Source organism: Carassius auratus, chromosome 25, assembly GCF_003368295.1.
Source record: "Carassius auratus strain Wakin chromosome 25, ASM336829v1, whole genome shotgun sequence".
NCBI lineage: Eukaryota > Metazoa > Chordata > Actinopteri > Cypriniformes > Cyprinidae > Carassius > Carassius auratus.
Genome location: NC_039267.1, coordinates 542,396 through 565,505, shown reverse-complemented (window position 1 = coordinate 565,505; position 23,110 = coordinate 542,396). Strand labels below are relative to the sequence as shown.

Sequence of the window (23,110 nt, the reverse complement as noted above, 5' to 3'; positions counted from 1 at the left end):
TTATATGTAAATGAGAATTTGGTGGTAACAAATGCTTATTTATCATGAAAATTAATGCAAAGAGGACTAAGCATATCCCCCCCCCCCCCCCCAAATAAAAAATAGGATTAATATTTTCTTTATGCAAAATCTCAATCTAAATGAGTATTGCAATATGACCAGGACATGTTCTGGAAAAAAAATCCAAACGACATGATTAAATTATTAAATCAGTGATAGTCATTCTCCGCTTTTTTTTTTTTTTTTTTTTTTTTATATATATATACCCCAAAAACAATAAGTGTGGTGTTTTCCTAAATCCAAAGGACATCATCCCTTTTTGGTGTAGTATCCTTCCGTGTGTTTAGATCAAGGTCACCGTTGCGTCACGCCGATGACGTAAGCACGTATTTTTTATCTATTTATTTTTTTTACCTCAGAAAGGAAACCTGAGGACGCAGTTACCGTCACGCGCCAGCAGGCGTCGACCCAAACACTCACTGCCTCCCGTCCTCTCCTCCTCCCTTCGTGTCGTGCTTTTACGCCCTCCTTTTCCTCCAAACACACGAACCGCAAGTAACACCGGCAGCTTTAACTATTGTCACACTGTCACCGGAGGAGGAACGTCACATGAAGCCATAATAATCCGGAATAACGGGACAAAACAGCGGTATGTAATGTAACGTTTATTTCTTTGACAAACGATTGTATCATATTAATATCCATATTCGTTTTGTATAAGGAACCTGAAATAGAATTATGTTACTTGTGATTTGATCGACCACCGCTTTATGATGTCAGCAAAAGAAACGGAGATAACGGCACAGCGGTTCATAAAGTGATGCGGCGGAGCGTTTTCCCGTTATGTGGCAAACATCGCCGCGTGACGCAAAAAAAGGCGTTGAAAATGCTACGGGACAGATCAAACCGGCATACGGTGACGGGAGGATTAATACGAGAAGCGTTTCTTTGACTGCTTCGCTCATTCCAACGGCCGCGTTCCGCGCGCGAACATCTGTTCTTCATCACACAGCGGTGCGCGCGCTCGGTTTTCGTTAGTCGGGGTTATTAACCGGTGGAATCCAGCCGCAGAGGCGTTAAAGACGGCGCTATGTGTGCACGGATCCGCGGAGGATCATCAGACTCGAGTCTCTCGTGGATTTAAACCGGATTCTCTGCAGCAGAATTATGTCATCACTATCAGCGACCTCGTTCAGATCTACTGCAAATATTTCGTCGTTCTTCTGTAGATTTTGGCTTTTATTTTCCGGTGATTATGTAATTTCGTCCTTGGACTAAAAGCAAACGGCCTTTACAGAAATGTTCTACACTCAGAATCGTGGTATTTTGGACACTGAAAGACGATATGAATGCCATAATGTATCCCTGGACCACAAAAATAGTCATCATTCATTCTCTGAAACTGAGATTTATGCATCATCTGAAAGCTGAATAGATCAGTTTTCAATTGAGGTGTGTTTGTTGGAATTGGTCAATATTTGGCTGAGATGCAACTATTTGAAAATCTGGAATCTGAGGTTGCAAAAAAATAAAATAAATAAATCATTGTACAGTTACAGTATTGTAAAAATCGCCATAAAAATTGTCCAAATTAAGTCTTAAAAATTAAGTTTAGATATATTTACAATAGGAAATTTACAAAATATCTTCAAGGAACATGATCTTTATTTAAGATCCTAATTATTTTTGGCATAAAAGAAAAATCTATAATTTTGACCCATATTGTTGTTTTATTGCTACAAATATACCGTGCTGCTGGTTTTTAGCTCCAGGGTCACATATATGACCTACAGTAGCCTAACATGATGTATTAGCATTATTGTACCATAGTATTAACATTATTTTATACCATGGTTTTTTATGCTGATATTATTGTGTTCTTTACTCTGGAGTACCATGCATGTAATACGATGCATGGTATTGGATTATTACAATAATAATTCACCACTGGATTTATATTGTGTTTCAAATAATGCTATGGTAGTGCCACTGAACCATGTTTATTAAAAAACACGGTAATACCATGGTACGTCCTTTCTTAGTTGCTCCATCTGGCTTGAAATCTTTGAGATATCGGCTTTGTTTCATATGGACTAATCTTCAGATTTACAATGTGTGTCTTTGAAACACAATCTGGTCTCAGGTGAACTTTAGTATAAGTTAAACATCTGCTGACGGGGCAAAGGTGGAAGATAATAGTTAAGAAGGGCAGAACACCTTACAGATAACAGATTCTTGTAAGGTGTTCTTCAGTCAGAGCCGAATGAATATTCTCACATGCATCTCACTCAGAACATGGAATACATTTTAAAATAATTGAATTATTGTCTCATTTCTATTGTTCCTAATTCAATTTAAATACTAAACTGTGTTCACACCCCCCCTTCTTAAACTGTTACTGGCTTAGTGGTGAGCACCGTGAGAGAAAGAGAGTGAAACAGTGCGCGCACACACACACACACACACACACTGGTGAGAGTACTGTACATCAGCTAACCAGTTAACCAGCAGACAGCGAGTTCTCTTGCTCTGAGGGGCTGATACTCATCTCTCTCATCGTATTGCCCCACACACTCAGTAAATCTGTCTTTGCTCTAGAGTCAGTCACTCATCACTGTCAGCTCATTTCTGCAAACATTGATTCACTGCTCAAACTCTGAGACTGAAGTCTACTAGACGCTCAGCTAGCTCTCCCTCTCTCTGCTGTTTAAAATTTAGTTCTTGATAAAAAAAAAAAAAAACTAACATAAAAAAAATATATATATTATTATGTTTAAATAAACATATATATATTTTTTCATAATTATATACATTTTTCATAACTGTATAAATTATAAATATATTGTATTATCAAATAAGAAATAATATAAATTGAATAAAATTTGTTTTATCTTTTGTTAAATTATCAAAGAAATTATGTACGTATACACACCGTGTCTGATTTATATAATAATTAGATAATTTTGCACTCTTTATGTAATGATATTTATATATATGTATGTATGTATATGTGTATATATATATATATATATATATATATATATATATATATATATATATATATATTTTACTATATTTATTATTATATTTTATTTTGTACATTTACTAAAATTTAATAAAAAATAATAAAATAAACGTATAAAATATATATATATATATATATATATATATATATATATATATATATATATATTAAATATATGTAAATATTTTATTATATTTATTATTAGAATTTATTTTGTACATATAGTAATAATAAATAGAAAAACACAATATAATAAAACAATAATCAATGTATATATATAAATGTATTAAAAAAAATTCCCTTATGAAACTGATGCATTTTAGTGAATTAATTAATTAATTTCGACTGTTCAATTCTATAGACTTGACTAAATTAACTGATCTTTTGATTCATCAGTTTGTTGTCTTTGCAGAAACCATACATGGAATAAAATATATATAATACACATAAAATAATTTATGATTTCCACATAATTATGAAACAGCACAACTGTTTTCAACATTGATAAATAAAATGAAATACTTTTTCAGCAGCAGAATATGCATATTAGAGTGATTTAAACAAACCGGATCAACAAAACGGTTAACAACATAATTAACGGTAATATCCCAAATAATATTAATATTGTAAAACAATATAGTTTTAGTTCTAAACAATGTAACTTCTGAAAGCCAGAGGATTCACAAATCAGCTTAAGCCAACCATTAAAAACTAGAAATGAAAACCCCTCTAATAACTGACTATAGTCTTTGATATTTGTCCGCTCCCTGCATCTCAGTATCACTGTAATATTTACTCACTGGGATGCTGATATTTATTCGTCTGTGTTTGTTTGTTCTCTCAGTAGCATCTAAACACAGTGTATGTTTGTCAGATTATAATCAGGAAGCACAGCTGGATTATTCTGGATTTGAAGCACAATGTAAACCTGCTGAGGTCAGACTGAAAGCATGACAACAGGCCAGAGGCAGAGAGGAGAGGACCGTACAGATGTGGAGAGCAACATCTTTTATCAGAGTCAGATGAGCGACCGGTGCGGTCTGGTCAAAGCTGCACAGAGATTTCAACTGCAGCTTAAAGGAAAGTGAAAGTGACGTGACATTCAGCCAAGTATGGTGAATGATTTGTGCTCTGCATTTAACCCATCCAAAGTGCACACACAGAGCAGTGATAACACACACACTGTGAGCACACACCCGGAGCAGTGGGCAGCCATTTATACTGTGGCACCCGGGGAGCAGTTGGGGGTTCAGTGCCTTGCTCAAGGGCACCTCAGTAGTGGTATTACCGGCCCGAGACTCAAACCCACAACCCTAGGGTTAGGCCACGACTCCCCCAATAATTCATTATTATCCAGCAAGGATGCATTATGCTGGTCATGTATCATCATTTCCACAGAAATATTAGTCTGTACAACTCAACAGCAACAAGAAATGTTTCAGTATATTAGCTAGATTTCTGAAGAATCATGACACTGAAGACTGGAGAAATGATGCTGAAAATGTATGTAAAAGTGTAATAATATTTCACATTATTACTGTTTTATTTTTATCAAATAGCAGGCTACTTCTTTTAAAAACCTGACCAACATGAAACGTTTGAACAGTAGTGTATATATTTTAAAAATCAAATAATGTTTTTGTGTGTGTGTGTGTGTACTTTTTCAATTTGTTTGGAGCTTGATATTATAAATCAGTGTCATTTTAATTCTACGGACAAGAAATGTTCTTCTAAACTCCTATTGACGACATGAGGGCTGACTATCCATTTTAGGCTGATAGTTGTTGCTCTGCGAGCTCTAACCATCTTAACCGAGATGATCTACCAGCTTTATTGGCAGAGCAGCTGATGATTATAAATGTGGGAGTAGAAACCTTTTCCAGCAGGTTTTCCAGAGAGAAGCAGTGGCGTGTCCAGAAAGACTGATTGTGAAGTTCTTGGCTTCAGCAGCTGCTTGTGATCTCAGGTCGGCTTCACCTTCTTTCCTCTCCTCCTCCTCCTCCTCTATCTTCCCCTCCCTCCCTCCGTCTTCTCTCTCCTCCCACCCAGCTGTCTCTCATTACTCTCTCTCTCTTTACACTCATGCATCCTCATTGATTCTCTGCATCTCTCTATTAGGCAGAAACGCAATACGTTGCGTGTATTTTATAGTTGACCTCTGTGTTTGTGTTTTCACTTACAGGAAATGACACGGTCCTATGGCAATACCGTGGTTTAGTTTAGTTTTTTGGGGATTTTTTGGTGTTGGGAGTGTTTTGTTTGATTGTATTTAGGGGGCAGTCTAACATGTGTTAATGCTTCGTTTTAAAAAACACTTTAACATCTTCCATAAACATGCTGATCATTTCCTGCTTTTCTGATGCCCTCCCTCAGAAATACGTGCTGGGCTCAGATTGGTCAGCTGGCTCAGTGTGTTGTGATTGGCTAAACTGCTAGTGCACATCTAAACATATTGATGTATTTCTACTGGGTTGTTTCCCAGCCCTTAAATGAATATAGTTTGTTCAAACACAAAAACCATATAAATTCAGTAAATAATCAAACTAACTTAAAATCTTTGTGGACGATGACAGTTTTTATCTGCTTCATGTGCCTGGTTCACTTGCTGTTCCAACAACTTCCGCCCAATCATCAGCTTTATTAAAATGACCTGATAGCTGGGGATCATGTTTTTTTTTTCTGTTGTTTGTATTTGAAGTTTTTCCTTTTTTGAGCCCCACTCTTTCAGAATTCCTGACATTTTTCCTTAGCCTATTGAATATTGTTCTTTACGCGACTTTGATTTCCAGATTACTCCAGAATTAAGTGAAAAGAGATGAATGCAGACATGCAGACACAACAGACTGCTTCTGTTAGCTTTTAATATATGGTTTTATCCTGATTAAAGCTTTAATACAGTACGGCAACTGCATGCACGTCCATGTTTAATGCTTCTCAAAGCTATGTGAAAATAAGTCTGTAATTGGAACAGTTCATTTTTGGAGCTGATCTGGTGATCTGAATGAGAAAGAGAGAGAGATGTAGAACATGCGCAGTATGAAGAACCACTGCTTTAGAATATTGATTTTGAAACTTGTGAATCCATTAGAAGAAAGAATCGTGATTCATATATGAATAGATTTTACATGAACCTCCAGTTTTCTCTTCCTGTTCTCTAAAGCAGAGCAACATGGCCCCGCCCCCTTGACGCATGCTCCCAGGGGCGGGGTTTATCTGGGTTTGTGATGTCATGAACCCCGGAAGTAACTCACTGTAGTCTCTACGAGATGGTATTGTAGGCATTAAACTGCCAGAGTTTTAAAAGACCGCATCTCCGTCTGCTTTGAACTTTCAGTGCTGCAACTTTGCAGATATTGTTTATGCTCAAACAGCAACATTACACACTAACTAACGTTAAGAAAGTGAAATTGCAATCAACCACCCCTTTAAAGAAGTCTCTTCTTCTCACCAAGGCTGCATTTATTTGATCAAAAATACAGTTAAAGGTGCAGTGTGTAAATTTTAGCAGCATCTAGCGGTGAGGTTGTGAATTGCAACCAAGGTTCCCCTCCCTTTAGGGAAGCTACGGTGGCCCATAAAATGTCATAATCTGAGACAGCGGAGATAACAGCAATGAGGTTTATTTACAAAGGTCAATCAATGAATTATATTTATTTAATTATTCAATAAATCGATATGTTATTGTAAATGTTATTGTTACTTGTTCATCATTGTGTCAGTGTTTTATTCGCAAGAACAACATAGTCATGAAACACTCTCTGTTTGTCCTTTAAGGGCTACTGTAGAAACATGGTGGCAACTTCCACTGTAAAGGGACCCGCGGTGTATGTAGATATAAATGTCTCACTCTAAGTTAATAAAAACATAACGGCTCATTATGTAAACATAGTTATATATATTATTTTGCATTTTTATCAACAGATCTTCGTAAATATTATGCACTGCACCTTTAAAACAGTGAAATATTATTACAATTTAAAATAACTGTAAAATAACTTAAAAAATGTTATTTATTCCTGTGATGAAAATATTTACAATAACATAATATTTATTAAGATTTTGGATGAGCATTCATTTTTATATTTTCAGATTTAATTTAAATTTTACCTTAAGTTTAGTAATTTTGTCACATGCTTTTGTCATTTTATTGTTTTATTGCTATTTTTAGTTCTGTTCTTTTTAGTACTTACGCTTATTGTTTGTTTCAATTAGTTGTAACATTTCACATTTTCTAAAGTTTTTCTTTATTTGATATTTATATTTTATTTTATTTCAGCCTCAATTCAATTATTATGTTATATTACTTATTAATATATTGAATTAGCTTTTATTTTCAACTGTTTCCTATTTTTATTGTAATTTTATCTTAAGTTTCAGTAATTTTGTATTTAGCATTTTATTATTTTGTATTATTTCTATTTCATTTTATTCCAGTAATCTTAGTTCTGTGCTTATTTACACCAGTCAGTTCAGTTTTTTTTTATTTAACATTTGTATCTCAATCATATTTTATTTTAATTTCTGTTTTCTTTCAATTATAAAACATTCAGAAATCATTCTGATATTCTGATCTGGTGCTCAAGAAGCATTTCTTATTCTTCTTAAAGTTGAAAACAGATGTTCGGCTTAATATTTTTCTGAATTTATTTCTAGATCCTTTGAGTTTTAGAAGCTTCAAAATAAATTATTTGAAATAGAAATCTCTTGTAATCTCTGTTTTTACTGTCACTTTTGATCAATGTAATGCATTCTAACTGAATAAAAGTATTAATATCTTAAAAAACCTTTGAACAGTTGCATATGTAATACAAAATAAGTGATGCATGTCTACTATTGACAGGCGTGTGTATGAACATATTAGCGCTGTACGTTCATTTGTCACAGTGAATAACACACACACACACACACACCCACCACAGGCCTGATATCAAATCTCTAGCTCTCATTCACACAAGTTTTCAAAGCCATTTTCAGTCTGTTTTCCTGGAAACTATCTTCCTTGTGTTGTGATACTGCTGAAGATCAGAGAGGCATTGGGAGGCTGGAGTTGTTGTGGATATAGCTGATATCATGCTGTTCTCTCAGATGATCTCTGGGGTTTAAAGGGGTCAGAGTGCTTGAACATGCTTATTTTCTGGAGCATGCTGGGTGCTCATTGACACGCTCATCCTCCAGTGCATTAGACGTCTTTAAAGTGTGAAAGTTGTTCTTACAGTATGATAACTGTTGTTTGCTTGGTCAGTTTTGGTCAGTTCTGCTGTTTATTCTTATTTAAGAGAGTCAGGCATCGGTCTTCACACCTCAGTCTTGTTCGTTTGTCACAAGACCAAACCACTGCTGACACAAAAACATCATTCTGCGCTCTGTTCCTCTCTGGACTGAAACTGAAACTGTCATCGCTCAGATTTTGCTCTTTCTTTGCTCGGGAGACTGTACTTGAATTATTATTTTTTTCTCTCAGATGTTTCTCATGTTGTCTTAAAACATTAATGACAGTCGATGACAGGCACAAAGCTAAAACTAATATAGCATTAATTCATATTTTGAAGGTTTTTTATATTTACATTTATTTTGTCATGTTTTGTTTAGCTTTAAGTTATTATTTTTAGTTTGAGTAATTTTAGTACTTCAGCTTAAACATATTTCAGTTAGTTGTCAAGTCAATATTTTAAATCTATAAAGTTTAATATTTATATTGTATTTCATTTCAGTTACTAACTTTTAAAGATAGTATTTTATTATTTATTAGTATTTTGAATGAGCCCCTAAAATACATTTTCATTTCAATTTTCACTTACATTTTAGTCATTTTGTTGCATACTTTTTAATTTCATTAGTTGATTTTTATTATTTATTATTTAAGTTTATTTCATTCCAGATTATTATTTTTAGTTAGTAATTTTGATACTTAAGCTTAAATGTCTTTATTTCAGTAGTTTCCTAAGGCAACATTTTACATCTTTAAAGCTTAACATTTTAAAGTTTCTTAAAAAAAATAGTTTATTATTATTTTTATTTTTTTCAGTTATAGTATTATAGTATATTTAATTTATTGAATTAGCTTAATTTTTAATCTTAGCTTAAGTTTTAGTAATTTAGTAATTTACATTTTTATTAGGTTTTTATTATTTCTAGCTTATTCACCTCATACTTATTTCAGTCAGTTGCCACATTTTGTAAAAGTTTTTTTTAAATCTTATATTCAAATTTCAAATTTAATGATTTTTTTTTCAGTTTTAGCTTCAGTTGTAGTTTTACTTGTCTGAGTTAATATTGAGATCTTTGACTTTTGATTGAGACTTTGGCAAATGTGAGCACAATTCGAGACACTGGGATCTCTTCCGAAACTCTACAGGAGACACGTGTGAGATTATGGGCTCTTCTTCTCAGGTGAAACATCTGAGAAGCAGGAGATCTCTGCAGAAGTGGGTTTTTGTCCAATCCAAAAGAAACGTTTTTGTAAGATTTCTTCTTTTATTATTGTTGCTTGACCTTACTAGTTACATATCAGTGTTATAGTGCCGTTCACTGACAGTAGGAACACTGTGCCAGTCAAAACAGACCTGATATTCTCACCAAATAAAGAGAAAGATGCTGAGATTAGGAGGGAAAAACAAAAGGTCTCGGGCTGCTCCAGACTGCCTTGTGTTGGTTATTTCTGATCTTATAAGCTATAGGCTATCACGAGGCTTCACGAGTGTGAAGAAAAAGAGGAAACCAGACAGTGAAAATGCAGAATTGAAGGTAGAAGTGTCCAGTCCAGTCAGCAGAAATCAGGAAACGCGTCAGTGGAGAGCAGGAGGAAGAGAGGGAGGGGCCAGAGGGAGAGAGACGTGCTGATTGGCTGAATGGAGGGGAGGAACGAGGGAGAAAGACTGACTTCTTCAGGTCGCTCAAATTCCACATATGATTAGCAGAAACACACACACACACACACACACACAAACAGCTCCATGAAGATTTCATGACCATCAAACTCTCAGCTGTGAACATGGAGGACTGCTTTGGGTTGGTTATACGTTTAAAGGGTCAAAAAAAAGAACATTTATGTGTTTATGTTTATTTTTTAACATTATTGTGTGTATTTGGTGTAATGCAATGTTTATGCAGTTTTAAAACACATTATTTTCCACATGTTTCTCCTCTAACATTTAAACAACCTTTCGGTGACCGCAATAGTTTGATTATAACTGAAAGTGAAGAACAGCCACGGAAGAGATTTTAAAAGTGGTTTCCATCAGGTCCAGTTTCAACAAAATATACAGTACACAATGCCATTATTGATCACTTTAATGTACATTTGCATATCATTCTCTATATATAACTTACACTTATCTCTGTAAGCTGTCAAAGCATTTGTAATTGTTATTTTAGGGTTTCTCATGTAATACAATATTTATGTTTTATATTATTACATTTATTCATTTAGCAGACACTTTCAAATCGACTTACAAATGAGGACAATAGAAGCAACCAAGTCTTAAGTGGTCTCTTTGAAGTTGTTTAATTGATATTATTAATTATAATAATTATGCATTAACACTTAATATAGAGATCAAAAATACCTTTTTTGTTTAAAAAGTATACTATGTCAGAGCCATGGGGGTTTTAATAATGTTAGCATATTTTGAGTCAATATATTTATAATATTATTTTGAATATTTTATTTTTATATTTTCAGTTTTCATTTAAATGCTAGGCTTTATTTTCTGTAATAGATTTTTTATTTGAGATAGTTGTAATTTTCAAAGCTTTCTAATTTTTTTTCTTAATTCATCTGGTATTATTCATCTGGTATTTATATTAATATTATTAATTCCTATTATTAGTATTCATTATTATTATTATTGTTAGTATTACATTGGTAAGTAAGCTGTTAAAGCATTTGTAATTTTTGTTTCCAATTTTTTTGTTTTTCATCTAATATTTATATGTATTCAAATTAATATTATATATTATTATACTATTTATATTATAATATTTATTTTAATTTACCTCAATAATTCATATTTTGTAAGAATTATATTAATAACAATAATAATTATTATATTTATTTCAGTGTTTAGATTGTTAATTTTTTCATTATTGTATAATAGTCAACATAAAAACAAAACTGACTCTATTTTCTCTCTTAATTAATTTTTTCTGGTCTCATTGTGGACAGTATGAGCTTAAAAAATACACGTTTGTCTTCTTAATTCTTCTAAGTTTCTCTAAAATGACAAAAATGACGTTAATTCCCAGTGGATGAAATATTTTAAAGTTCCTGTGAAACCGGTAAAATGTGATAAGAATAATACATAGAGAGAGAGATGAGGTGAGAGGAACAGATGGGGAAAGAAAGAAAAGAGCGAATATCTGGAGTCAAACACACCTGTATCAGAAACACACTCATATCTCTGTGTGTGTGTGTGTGTGTGTGTGTGTGTGTGTGTGTGTGTGTGTGTCTTTCAGAGATCTGCCAGGGGACGGTGAATCGACAGAAATCCCAAATACAAAAACACTCTGCAAAGACGTGCACTCTTGACGCCTTAAACACTGAAGAAGTTCAGGGAGCCAGATAAATGGCTGACAAACAGATCAGGTGAGTCTGAAACGTCAAGAATCACTATTCTTTTGACCTAAAACCCAATGATACTTCAACTAATGTGCCGTCTCCTCTCATGCTTCGCTCCAGTTTGCCTGCCAAGCTAATAAACGGCGGTGTGGCAGGACTGATCGGCGTTACCTGCGTGTTTCCCATCGATCTGGCCAAAACCCGCCTTCAGAACCAGCAGAATGGATCTCGCCTCTATACCAGCATGTGAGCGTTCAAACAGACGCATCGAATCATATAGAAGAGTGATTCAGTTGATTAGATTGACTTGTGCTTGATGTGTACACGTCCTGTGCTCTGCAGGTCAGACTGCCTTATTAAGACCATCCGCTCAGAAGGATACTTCGGCATGTACAGAGGTACGTTCATGTGTTCAGCTGTCAACAGAGAGCTCGTTTGGGAATGATGGCATTGAGATTGTGTGTTTGTCTCTCTCTCTCTCAGGTGCGGCGGTGAACCTGACTCTCGTCACTCCTGAAAAAGCCATCAAGCTGGCGGCAAATGATTTCTTCAGATTTCACCTCTCTAAGGACGGGTGAGACATAAACACACACACACACACACACACAGTAAACGCACATATCAATATAAACATGATGACTAGCTCTTTGAGCTGACTGTGCCCATTCACACACACAAAACACATGACACACTGCTTGGGTTCATTCCCAGCCTTTAACATGTCAACAAACATTTTTAATTTTAAGGTTTTCATCTAGTATTTACATTTATATATATATATATATATATATATATATATATATATATATATATATATATATATATATATATATATACTGTATATATACTGTATATAATAGTATATAAGATAATAATATATAAGAAAAAAATTATAGAGAAGAGAAAAATAGTGAGCTGTTTATGTATGTAAAAAAAATATATATAATAAAAAAATATTATATTTTTTATATGTTTTTATGTATATATTTCAAATAAAAATGAACATTAATAAATTGAAATATATTTTGTTATAAGTTAATTTTGTAGTACTTTATATTATAGTTTATAATTATATTGATTAGTATATATATATATATATATATATATATATATATATATATATATATATATATATATATATATATATATATATATAATTTTTTTACATACATAAACACAGCTCACTATTTTTCTCTTCTCTATGGTATCAATGTGGTATTTCACCAATGCCAGGGTACACATCAAAACACCAACGTATTTCCATCTGATACAGCCACAGTACTGACATACCGACACTATCAAACATCTCAATCAATTCAGCACACAGTATTACGTCTGACCCGCATTAATATTAAATAAGTGTGGAAGCACACAGAATATACCCACAATGCCTTGCTCGGCGGCATCTCCATGGAGACCGAAAACGGCACCGGTGAATTATTGACCGGCGAGTCAGAGTGTGAATTATTAACGACCCTCGGTGTGTGTGTGCTGATAATGAGAGCGGCTTCATCTCTTGTTCCCTCAGGCAGAAACTCACTCTACTGCGAGAGATGCTGGCCGGCTGCGGGGCGGGAACATGTCAGGTACACACACACACACACACACACACACTCACACACACACACACAAACATTAATAAGCCTCTGTTAATAGATGTTCCACTATTATTTTCTTCAAGTCTGCACACAGACGATTCAGCAGCAGTCAGATCATTGTGTTTGTAATGGACTACCAGACAAAACACAGATGCATTAAGGGTACAATCACGCTCCCATTACACATTCCCATCAGACACGCGTCAGCTCATCTCCCTCTAACAGCCTTTGTTGAGCACGTCACCTGAAGCAGCTGCTCATTCACAACCAGCTCGTTGCTTTTCATGACGTTCGGTTCCTTAATGTGTGTATTTTTCCACAATGTGAGACTGAAGTACCACTTTTATACTGAAAGCATCTGCAGAAACGCCACAGGTTCCTCAAATCAGTGAGACGGGTTTCCATTCACATATTTGCAAGGATATTTTGGGATGTTGCATTAAAAAATGGTAGATGAAAAGCCAAAGATATGAATAAAATGTCTAAAATGTGCATAAAAATGTACATGCTTGTTGAAGTGGTTTTATTTATTCATATTTTGAATAAGCTTTTCTTTTTTATATCTCTATATTTCATTTTAATTATATTTAATTTAATTTAATCTTGTTATGTGCTCTTGTCGTTATTAGTTTTATTTATATATTTATATTTAGCGTTCATTTATATTATTTGAGTTTTCGTAATTTTAGTACTTCATTTTAAACATATTCCAGGTAATTGCCAAAGCAAAAAAAATTGTTTGATAATTGTCATCTTATATATTTATACATGAGCTTTATTTCAATACACATACATTAAAAAGTAATATTAAAAAATGAAATTAGTTGTTGGTGCCGAAACTACACAGAGCTACAGAAACAAACCACTCAATTTCAACAATTTCTTTCACACCAGTCCACAAAACTCTTTAAAAGCTCCCTATATTCACTCTCATCAAGATCCTTTATGCAGCCAACAATTGCTGAGTCCTCAGAACATTTCTGGAGATGACAGTTTTTGGAGTTATACTGGAAATCTGAAGTATAAAAGGTAAATAAAAGCGGAGCTACAACTGTTCCTTGAGGAACACCAGTCCTTGGGACACACCGTTCTGCATCCTTAAATACTCTGTTGTCTATTTGAGAGGTATTCAGTTCAGCAGCTGAACATACTCTGATGTAATCCAGCATTTTCTAACTTATTCTTACTTATATAACACAGGCTGGATAGTGTTGAGTGCACTAGAAAAATAAAGTGTCACCTGACGTCTCTAGATGACTTGTATAAAAATATTTGTATAAAAGATAAATAAGATGAAAAGTACACAAATAATACAATACACAATATGTAAAATTAAAACTTAAATCAGTACACAAATAATACAATACACTATATGTAAAATTAAAAACTTAAATCATAAACGATAGCTAATCAACGATTAAAACGCAGTGACCGCAGATTATATTTTAACTTCCAAAATATTTTAACATTTAATTGAGGAAACATTGTGTAGCACGCAGAAGTTGTGTAGATATATATTAATTATTGATCATAAAATTAATAGCACATGATATTTATAAATAAAACCATTTTATTTCAGACAGACTGAGAAAATAAAGTGGTTGGAAGAGCACACCAACTACATGTGTTGCGTTTCACTATTGACAGCTTTCTTGACTGCCTTAACTAATTGACTTATACGCATCGAAGTGATCCAGTCATGTGACTCCTCAAGAGGTGATCAGCTTCCTCTCAATAAACAGCTTTCCAGCATGTGGGATTAAATGATGGGATTACTGCAGTCTCTGGATGAAGATTGACATGATGTTTCCAACCAGCGATATCACTCCAGTAATCCCATCAGCCAGTGCCAAGGACTTCCTGTCCACCCACAAACCCCTTCAGATTTGATTAAACGTGTAATTGGGTCTCCAGTGACAGCGGTGCTAGTGCACATAAACACGTTCCCCGTCTCGCTTGTGCTGCTGATGTTCCTTCATGTTTATCCTAATCTAAATTTACAAAAATATGAACCACTGTTCATCTTATAATCTTCCACATTATTGCAGTAAAAAGGCTTGCAGATATATGTTTGAACCTTAGCGTGTAGGAGGATATGCTAATTATATGTTTTTGTATGTGGTTGTTCCTTTTTGAGATAGTAATAGCATAAAACTGCAGGCTTTCATACGAGGCTTCAATAGGCTTGTTTATGGCAAGATAAAGAAGAGGCGTTAACATCAGTGTAGAATTACAAAAATATTGAATTTAATACAAGTTTAAGCATTTGAAATCAGCTTTAGGTGTCAAACTGTGACTTCTTTCTCCTCGTGTTCGATTTAAATATGTGTGTGGCCCTTTAAATGCGCTTGTTCTTGCTTTCATTGGTTCTGAGGTTTCCTCTAACCTCGATTGTGTTATGTTGCAGGTCATCATTACAACACCAATGGAGATGCTGAAGATTCAGCTGCAAGATGCCGGAAGAATTGGTAAGAATTTAGACCTAAAAAAGAGGAAGGAGTGAAGGGAGGTGAAGTGAGAAATCAATACATAGGACAGAGAAGAGAGACGAAGCACTGCCACCTTGTGGTCACATTTTTGGACATTAGTGTCAGATTTGACATCATTTTGACATTTTTACACATTGGGCAGAACATTGGCTATTTATTTGTGTTCTGCTTAATTAATACTTTAGTGAATGCATATGTTAGTGATAGTTTCAGTGAAGTGAGTGAATAACCAGCGCTCACTTCCACCCTCAATACCACGACCGAGGTGAGATGGCTGCCCAGTGCTTTGGGTGTGTGTGTGTGTGTGTGTGTGTGTGTGTGTGCGTGTGCGCATTTGGATGGGTTAAATGCAGAGAACAAATACCAAGTATGAGTCACCATACTTGACCACATGTCACTTCACTTCACTTCATGTTATTCAGTACAGCTAGATATTATTTATACAATGTATTGATATTATATAAAGTTTTAAAAAATATGATTTTTCTTTAAAATACATATATTTTTTTAAATACTGAATATTTTTCAATATTATTTTTAATTTTTAAAGTACTGAATATTAAGTCATAGTAAGCAGTATTAAATATTATTTTAAAGAAAACGTAATATTGTTTATTATATATGTGTAATAAAAAAAGTTCTTCATGCATTTTTTAAACATTAAATATTGCATATTTTATATATAGTTCTGTTTTTTTTTAAAATACTGACTATTCATTTATTTATTCATTTATTCATATATTCATATATATTTTGTAAAATATGACAAAAAAAAAATGTCCCCCTATTTTTACATACTGGATGTTGAATATAGAATTTTTTATTACATTTTTTATTTTTTAATACTGAATATTTAAGGTCATTTTCAGCAGTTCTGATTCTTATATATATATATATATTTATATATAAGATTTTATTTAAAAATATAAAATGTACTCTTATTTAAAATATTGAATCAGTTATTTCAGTTATTTGTATACTGAATAATAAGTTATTGTTAGTTGTACTGAATAAAGTACAAGCAAAAAAATTGAAATACAAAAATCTTTACAACATTGTAATTCTACATAAGGAACATTTAAACTTTTTGGTAACTACCAGAGCTTTTTTCACAAGTTAAAATCTGCTACAGTATACACTACTCAAGTATTTTCCATTAGGCTCATATCACATTTTTAACTTCTATAACTTTAGGGTTTTATAAAACAAAAGTCTGGTTTATGTTTGCCTAACTGAGCTAGGAGGAGGGTTAAAAGACTGGGTTACACTAGCACACCTCATCAGATTGTAGAATGACAATGAATATGAAATTCCTTGATAACATTTAAGCAGGATACTGTAATGTGTGTGTGTGTGTGTGTGTGTGTGTGTGTGTGTGTGTGTGTGTGTGTGTGTGTGCGCGCAGCGGCCCAGAGGAAGCTCATGCCTCAGGCTGTGACCCCCGTGGAGGTGAAGTCCCAAACAGCTATGCAACTCACCAGACAGTTACTGAAGGAAAAGGGCATCGCTGGTCTTTACAAGGGCCTGGGAGCCACGCTGCTCAGGTTGGGGAACAAACATACAAACATATCACAACATCAGTCGTCAGATCACAGACTCTCAGACTATATCCGCTCTGTGTTTCCCTCCCTTCAGGGATGTCCCGTTTTCTATCATTTACTTCCCTCTGTTTGCTAATCTGAATGATCTGGGGAAGAGAGGAGTCGAGGGTCCCGCTCCCTTCTACGTCTCCTTCTTATCGGGCTGCATTGCGGGCAGCACAGCGGCCGTCGCCGTCAACCCTGTAGATGGTGAGCGTCTTAATCATAAACCATTGCTGCTTTTCTGATGCTCTGTTCCAAAACCTATGAGCCACCTACGAATGAAGCATTTCAATACTTCTGAGTCATGCAGATGCTGTACCCCAAATTATTTTTGGCATATTTTTGCCTTGAGCTCAGTAACTGAGCTGGGCCAAGAGAAATGACAAACACATTTTTAGTCAATCCTAAAAATGTGAATAAAAATAGTTCTAATCTAATTAAAGTAATAATGAATGTAAATATAATCTAATTAAACATTTTCAAAAAAAAAATTTAATAAAAAAAAAAACTGATCAAGTATTGAATACTTTTTATGTTTTTTTTAACACTAAATATTATGCATTCATTGTATTCAATAATGTATAGATTTGTTTTCATTATAAAAATACCAAATTTTAAATATTGAACGTTTTATATTTGTTTTGTATATTTTTATTACTAAATATTATATATTATTATTATTCTTTTCTATTTTTGAATTGTTTAATATTAAATATTGATTTTTTTTTTTAAAATTCAAAATAATAAATATGAATTATTGCATATTTATTTTAAGTTTTTTAAAATACTGAATATTAAATATTGCATGTGTTTTATATTGCTTTTGTCTTTAAAAAATACTATGTATTAAATATTGAATATTTTGTTTATTAGATTTGTAAATTTTTATTATTGAATATTAAAGAGTTTTCAATGTTTTTCTTGAATGGTTTTAAAAATGCTGAATATTACATTTTCTCTCTCTCTTTCTCTTTTTTTTTACTTTTTTTTAAATGCTGAATAATATTTATTAAGATTAGTATTGTCCTTTTTATGATTGTATATTAAAAACGATCATTCTTCAGTGTTTGTTTTATTTATAACTAAATATAAAACAATTCGGTATATATTATTTATATTTTTAAAATACTAAATATGATTTTTTTTTTAAATGTATGAAACATTGATTATTTTTTTCTAAATTGAATATTAAATGTTGTACGTACATGTGTTACACAATGCAAACTTTGTTCAAAAAATGCATTGCCTGTCGAGTCTCACTTGTTTCACGTTTCATCTGTCGGATGCTAAGTAGGCAGTATGCAGTGAAGCAGTGAGCAAAAACTCTTGTGCAATGCAAAAAGCAACATCTGAGAGGTTTCATAGCTGACCGTTGAACCACGCGTGTGTGTGTGTGTGTTTCAGTGATAAAGACCAGGCTACAGTCGCTGACACGAGGGAGTCAAGAGGACACTTACAGCGGGGTGACCGACTGCATCAGGTGATCCGCTGTTTATTAGCCACTGAGGCTAATAAACCTTATTTAACTCATACCATTGATTTGGCTACTAAACGTCTACATTTCCATTTTCCATCTGATCACAGGAAGATTCTTCGCAACGAAGGTCCCGCCGCTTTCCTGAAGGGGGCGTACTGTCGAGCTCTCGTCATCGCGCCGCTCTTCGGCATCGCTCAGGTGGTTTACTTCCTCGGCGTGGGCGAACTCATCTTGAGCTACCTGCCCAAACGAAACAACTAGCCACCCATCCCATCATGCATTGCACCAGTCGGTTCCCCGCCCCCGCACATTATCCCGAAAGATCAAAGCGTAACGTGGGGCCAGTCTGACTGATTTTAATCGTTTGTTGTTGTGCCGTTTTTGTTCAAAGCGCCGTGTGTTTTGATCTGAATGTGGTGCTTTTAGTAATGAGCGTAACGTGAGATTATGTTTGCCAAGCTGCCTGTTTTTTAGTTTTTTGTCTCACGCCGAGACTAAATCGTGTTCTTTTACGAGCGTTTAATCGTTGAGCCATCGTCCGATCACTGATATTTAAAGCGTAAAATCAACACTTTGAATGGTAGAGCTCTTGTTAATTATGTACTGAAATATCAAACAAACATGAAGCTCTTTCTGGAACAAGAGGACATGTCATGTTGATTAGTTTGACCTTTATATTAGCTGCTTCCGTCTTTCTGACGACCAAATCTGAATGACCTTGAGGAAAAGTGTGAGCTGAGAGAAGCATATCTCTGTGCCCTATCAAGGCTTTATTCGGCGTGTGTTTCAAAATGACAAGACGCCTCTGGAGGTTAATTCAATTTAATTTCTCAGAAAAGCTGAGAGAGACATATCTGTGAATATTAGACTTGAAAGCATCTCTCAAATTGACTGAATCAAAATGTAAATGCCTCCAACCAGGCCATTAAAACTTCTGGAAAGTTCCCAGACTTTAGGAGATAATCATTATAGATTATGAGATTCATTTTCCATGGCCACAGGACAAAGAAAATTAATGCAAATGATTTTTCTTTTTGGCCGATTCGACTCCAATTGCTGCTGTTTCACTACTTAGCATTAGCATTAGATATGGTCTTAAACCTCATTAAAACACGATTGTAGATGGTTTGAAGTTTAATACATTTTGGGGATGGCAAGTTGTTTTTCTTCAGTTAGGACGGGACACATCATACAAAGTGTGCAGTCATGCTGAAAATACAAGCAGTTCTTACCAGCGTTGTTATTAATTACAACTATTATAAAACATATTGTTATAAAGTGAAGCTGAAATAATAGAAAACGGAAAACTTTTACTAAATGAAAATGAGACATGTTTGGAATTAGTGGAATTAATAAAAAAAAAAAAATATATATATAAACAAAAGTTTATTCAAAATATGAATAGAAACTCTAAAATTATATACTTTAAATAAAATGAAAACAAGAAATGTTGCTTTTGGCACTAAATTAAAATAGGTTCAAGTACTAAACGGAATAAAAATAATTAATGTAAGCTTTTTCGTATAATATATATTAAAAAAAAGCAAACAACAAAATATATATATGAACTAACTTTAAAATAAAATGAAAATTAATTTTATAAAAGTTAAAACTAATTCAAAATATCAATAAAAACAATTAGTATATAAATAAGACTAAAATACCACTGGTTCTCGATTGCTTGCGCACAAACTCAAATCAATTGGGTCTGGGCGAGCATCATGTGACCTAATTAATATTCATGAGAAAAAGAATGCGTTTGATATTGTGTCCATTTACAGATTTCCCGCTACAAACAAATTCACTACAATATTATTATGAACATTTTCCAAATGCAGTTTCCAGGTTCATATCTGTCGGTCGAGATTACTAATATACTAAAATCGATAGAAAAACGCCAAAGTAATATGTGCATATCGATTGTAACCTCGCAAATCATGAATATTAATGTGCATTGGTTGTTTTCCCACGATGAACCGTCACCCTGCAGTGCATCATGGGAGATTTTATTATTCATTCCAGGTTTTCCGAGAAGCCGAAAAGCACAGACTTTGGATGGAAGTCATATTTATTGATAATCCTGATGATGTAAACACACTTCTAGTATATCTGGCTATATATTTCTATGTCTGATTGTTGATTACTGTGGACTGTACATATGCAGATGATGTGCTTTTGGTTTTGTATGCGATGGCTCATTTGCACACCTCCCCGGTCCTTCTCTTTATGTTTACGCTGTTTGAGCCGGACCTGTGATGTATCAGTGTTGGGATCGTGAGCTTGTTGTTCAGGCTAGTGTGCACTACCAAAGGAACCGAACAAACCCTAACGCTTTCTGTTCTCGTTTACTCACAAATCTCGATGTGCAGCCTATTGAGGGCCCTCAGATAGACAATGACTATGTGTGCAATGAAGAGCGTATAAAGCCTGTTTCATACCGCCAAACGATTCCTGACCAAATACCTCTGACTCCTTTCCCAGTTCATGCTGTAGTACACTGGTTTGCTAAACTGGTCTGGTTAATATCTGAATATACACTAGTGTTCAAAAGACTGGGGTCACGGAGATTTCTTTAATACTTTTATTCAGCAAGGATGCATTCAGTTCATCTAGCATGTATCTCACCCCCAAATTAAGTAATTATCTATTAGCAACATTGATAATAATGTTATAATGTTGCAAAAAAAAGAAAAATTAATAAGAAATAATTTTGAATCAAAGATTCCTGAATCAAAGAAGACTGAAATAAACAATCTTGAAAAAAAAATTTATTTCACGAAAATATTAAACACCACAAATGTCATCAACTTTATAATAATGTAAAAAAAAAACAATCAGAATATTAAATAAATGCACTTTTTTTTGTTACTTTCAAATAATTTTGAATCAAAGAATCTCGATGAAAAAAATCTAACATGGATTTCACAAAAATATTAAGCAGCACAACTGTTATAAATATTGATAATAATGTCGTAATGGTGCAAGAAAATTATTTCAAATAATTACTGTTCTTTTGATCTTTCAGTGAATCTTGAATCAAAAAAGAATACCCAATCAAAGAATATTGAAAAAAATCTATCTCGGATTTTCCAAAAATATTAAGCAGCACAACTGTTATAAACATTGACAATAACTTTATTTCAAATAAATACCGGTAGTGTTCTTTAGAATTTTCAAAGAATCTTGAATCAAAAAATCAAAGAATTCCGAATCAAAGAATCATGAATCAAAGAATCCTGAATCAAAGACTCCTGAAAAACAGGTATCAGTTTCTACAAAAATATTAAGCAGCAAAACAGTTTCCAACATTGATAAATTAAAGAAATGTTTCTTGAGCCGTAAATCTGCAATTTAAAATGATTTCTGAAGGATCATGTGACTCTGAAGACAATGCACAAGAGCCTATATTCAAAGAATATTACAAAAATCTCACCGACCCCAATCTTTTAAACAGCAGTAGACTGTAAAATGTCACTAATGAATATGACACTTCTGATAAATAATCATTATCCAGAGGTTCAGAGGGTTTATGGTGCTGTCTAACAAGTAAACATCTCTAGTCTCGTGACGATGAGCTTATTCAGAAACTATTCAGATGCTCTTATTTATTGTTTTAAGGTCATAGGTCAGACTTCATAACCCTTCGGTTACCTCACATAAATGAATGCAAATGGATTCAAATGGAAGTATGTCTCAAGCCTGACCTTAATGACCTTGTTTTGCCTTGTATTTGTTTTGCCAGCGTGTTTTTGATTACATTTTTTCCTAAACATTCCTAAAGATCTGTGATTTCTTTCAATATTTTCTGCTGTTGTGTGATGATTTAGTCTTATTCAGATTGTTTTTGGTTTCTAAACTGTATTTGTTTGAATCGTGCCTCTGATTCGCTCGGTGTTTTTTCAGCTGTGAACTCGTTGTGTTTGTGAACGTTGGTGTATTGTGTGTGTGTGTGTGTGTGTGTGTGTGAGGGGTCAATAGTGCACACAGGTGTAAATGAGAGGGCTGTGCGTCTCTTCTCTGTGGTTTATGCAACACTAAAGTGTGTGTTTCACTCTTTCCCTCTTCTTCCTTTCGCTGTTCTTGAAGGAATTAGACAGCAGGTGGCAAAAAACACCAGAAATAGCTTTGATGATTTTACAATCCAAGCACAAAAACAGATCCGGCACAAGTGTAATACTCTCATGCCCCTCTGATGTCATACAGGAGTCAAGATACTAGACTACACATATAACAAGCAGCATATCGGCAAACTAGAGGATGTATCTTTGACTCCTATAATCAATGTTATTTGATAGTATTCAGTCTTATTTAATAGTAAATTAGATGTTAGATATTTGTGATTTCCCTCTCTCTATATATAAATATATAGAAGGACCAGCAC

At 33.8% G+C, this 23,110-nt stretch overlaps 1 protein-coding gene across 1 annotated transcript; it reads left to right on the top strand.

Annotated features, from left to right (window-relative positions):
• Nucleotides 1-276: 276 nt before the first annotated feature.
• On the top strand, nucleotides 277-22,840 carry LOC113042894 (mitochondrial glutamate carrier 1-like). The gene is made up of 11 exons (XM_026201898.1): nucleotides 277-649; nucleotides 11,480-11,609; nucleotides 11,703-11,828; nucleotides 11,925-11,980; nucleotides 12,066-12,156; nucleotides 13,111-13,168; nucleotides 15,588-15,648; nucleotides 17,075-17,213; nucleotides 17,305-17,459; nucleotides 18,657-18,732; nucleotides 18,837-22,840. The coding sequence occupies exons 2-11, from the start codon at nucleotides 11,590-11,592 to the stop codon at nucleotides 18,988-18,990; spliced, it is 936 nt and encodes a 311-aa protein (XP_026057683.1). The 5' UTR covers nucleotides 277-649; nucleotides 11,480-11,589; the 3' UTR covers nucleotides 18,991-22,840.
• Nucleotides 22,841-23,110: the final 270 nt, after the last annotated feature.

Coding starts and splice junctions, on each gene's coding strand:
- LOC113042894 (XM_026201898.1), top strand. CDS start 11,590: ATGGCTGACAAACAGATCAG. Junction 12,157..13,110: donor TTTCACCTCTCTAAGGACGG/GTGAGACATAAA, acceptor TTGTTCCCTCAG/GCAGAAACTCACTCTACTGC. Junction 13,169..15,587: donor GCGGGGCGGGAACATGTCAG/GTACACACACAC, acceptor GTTATGTTGCAG/GTCATCATTACAACACCAAT.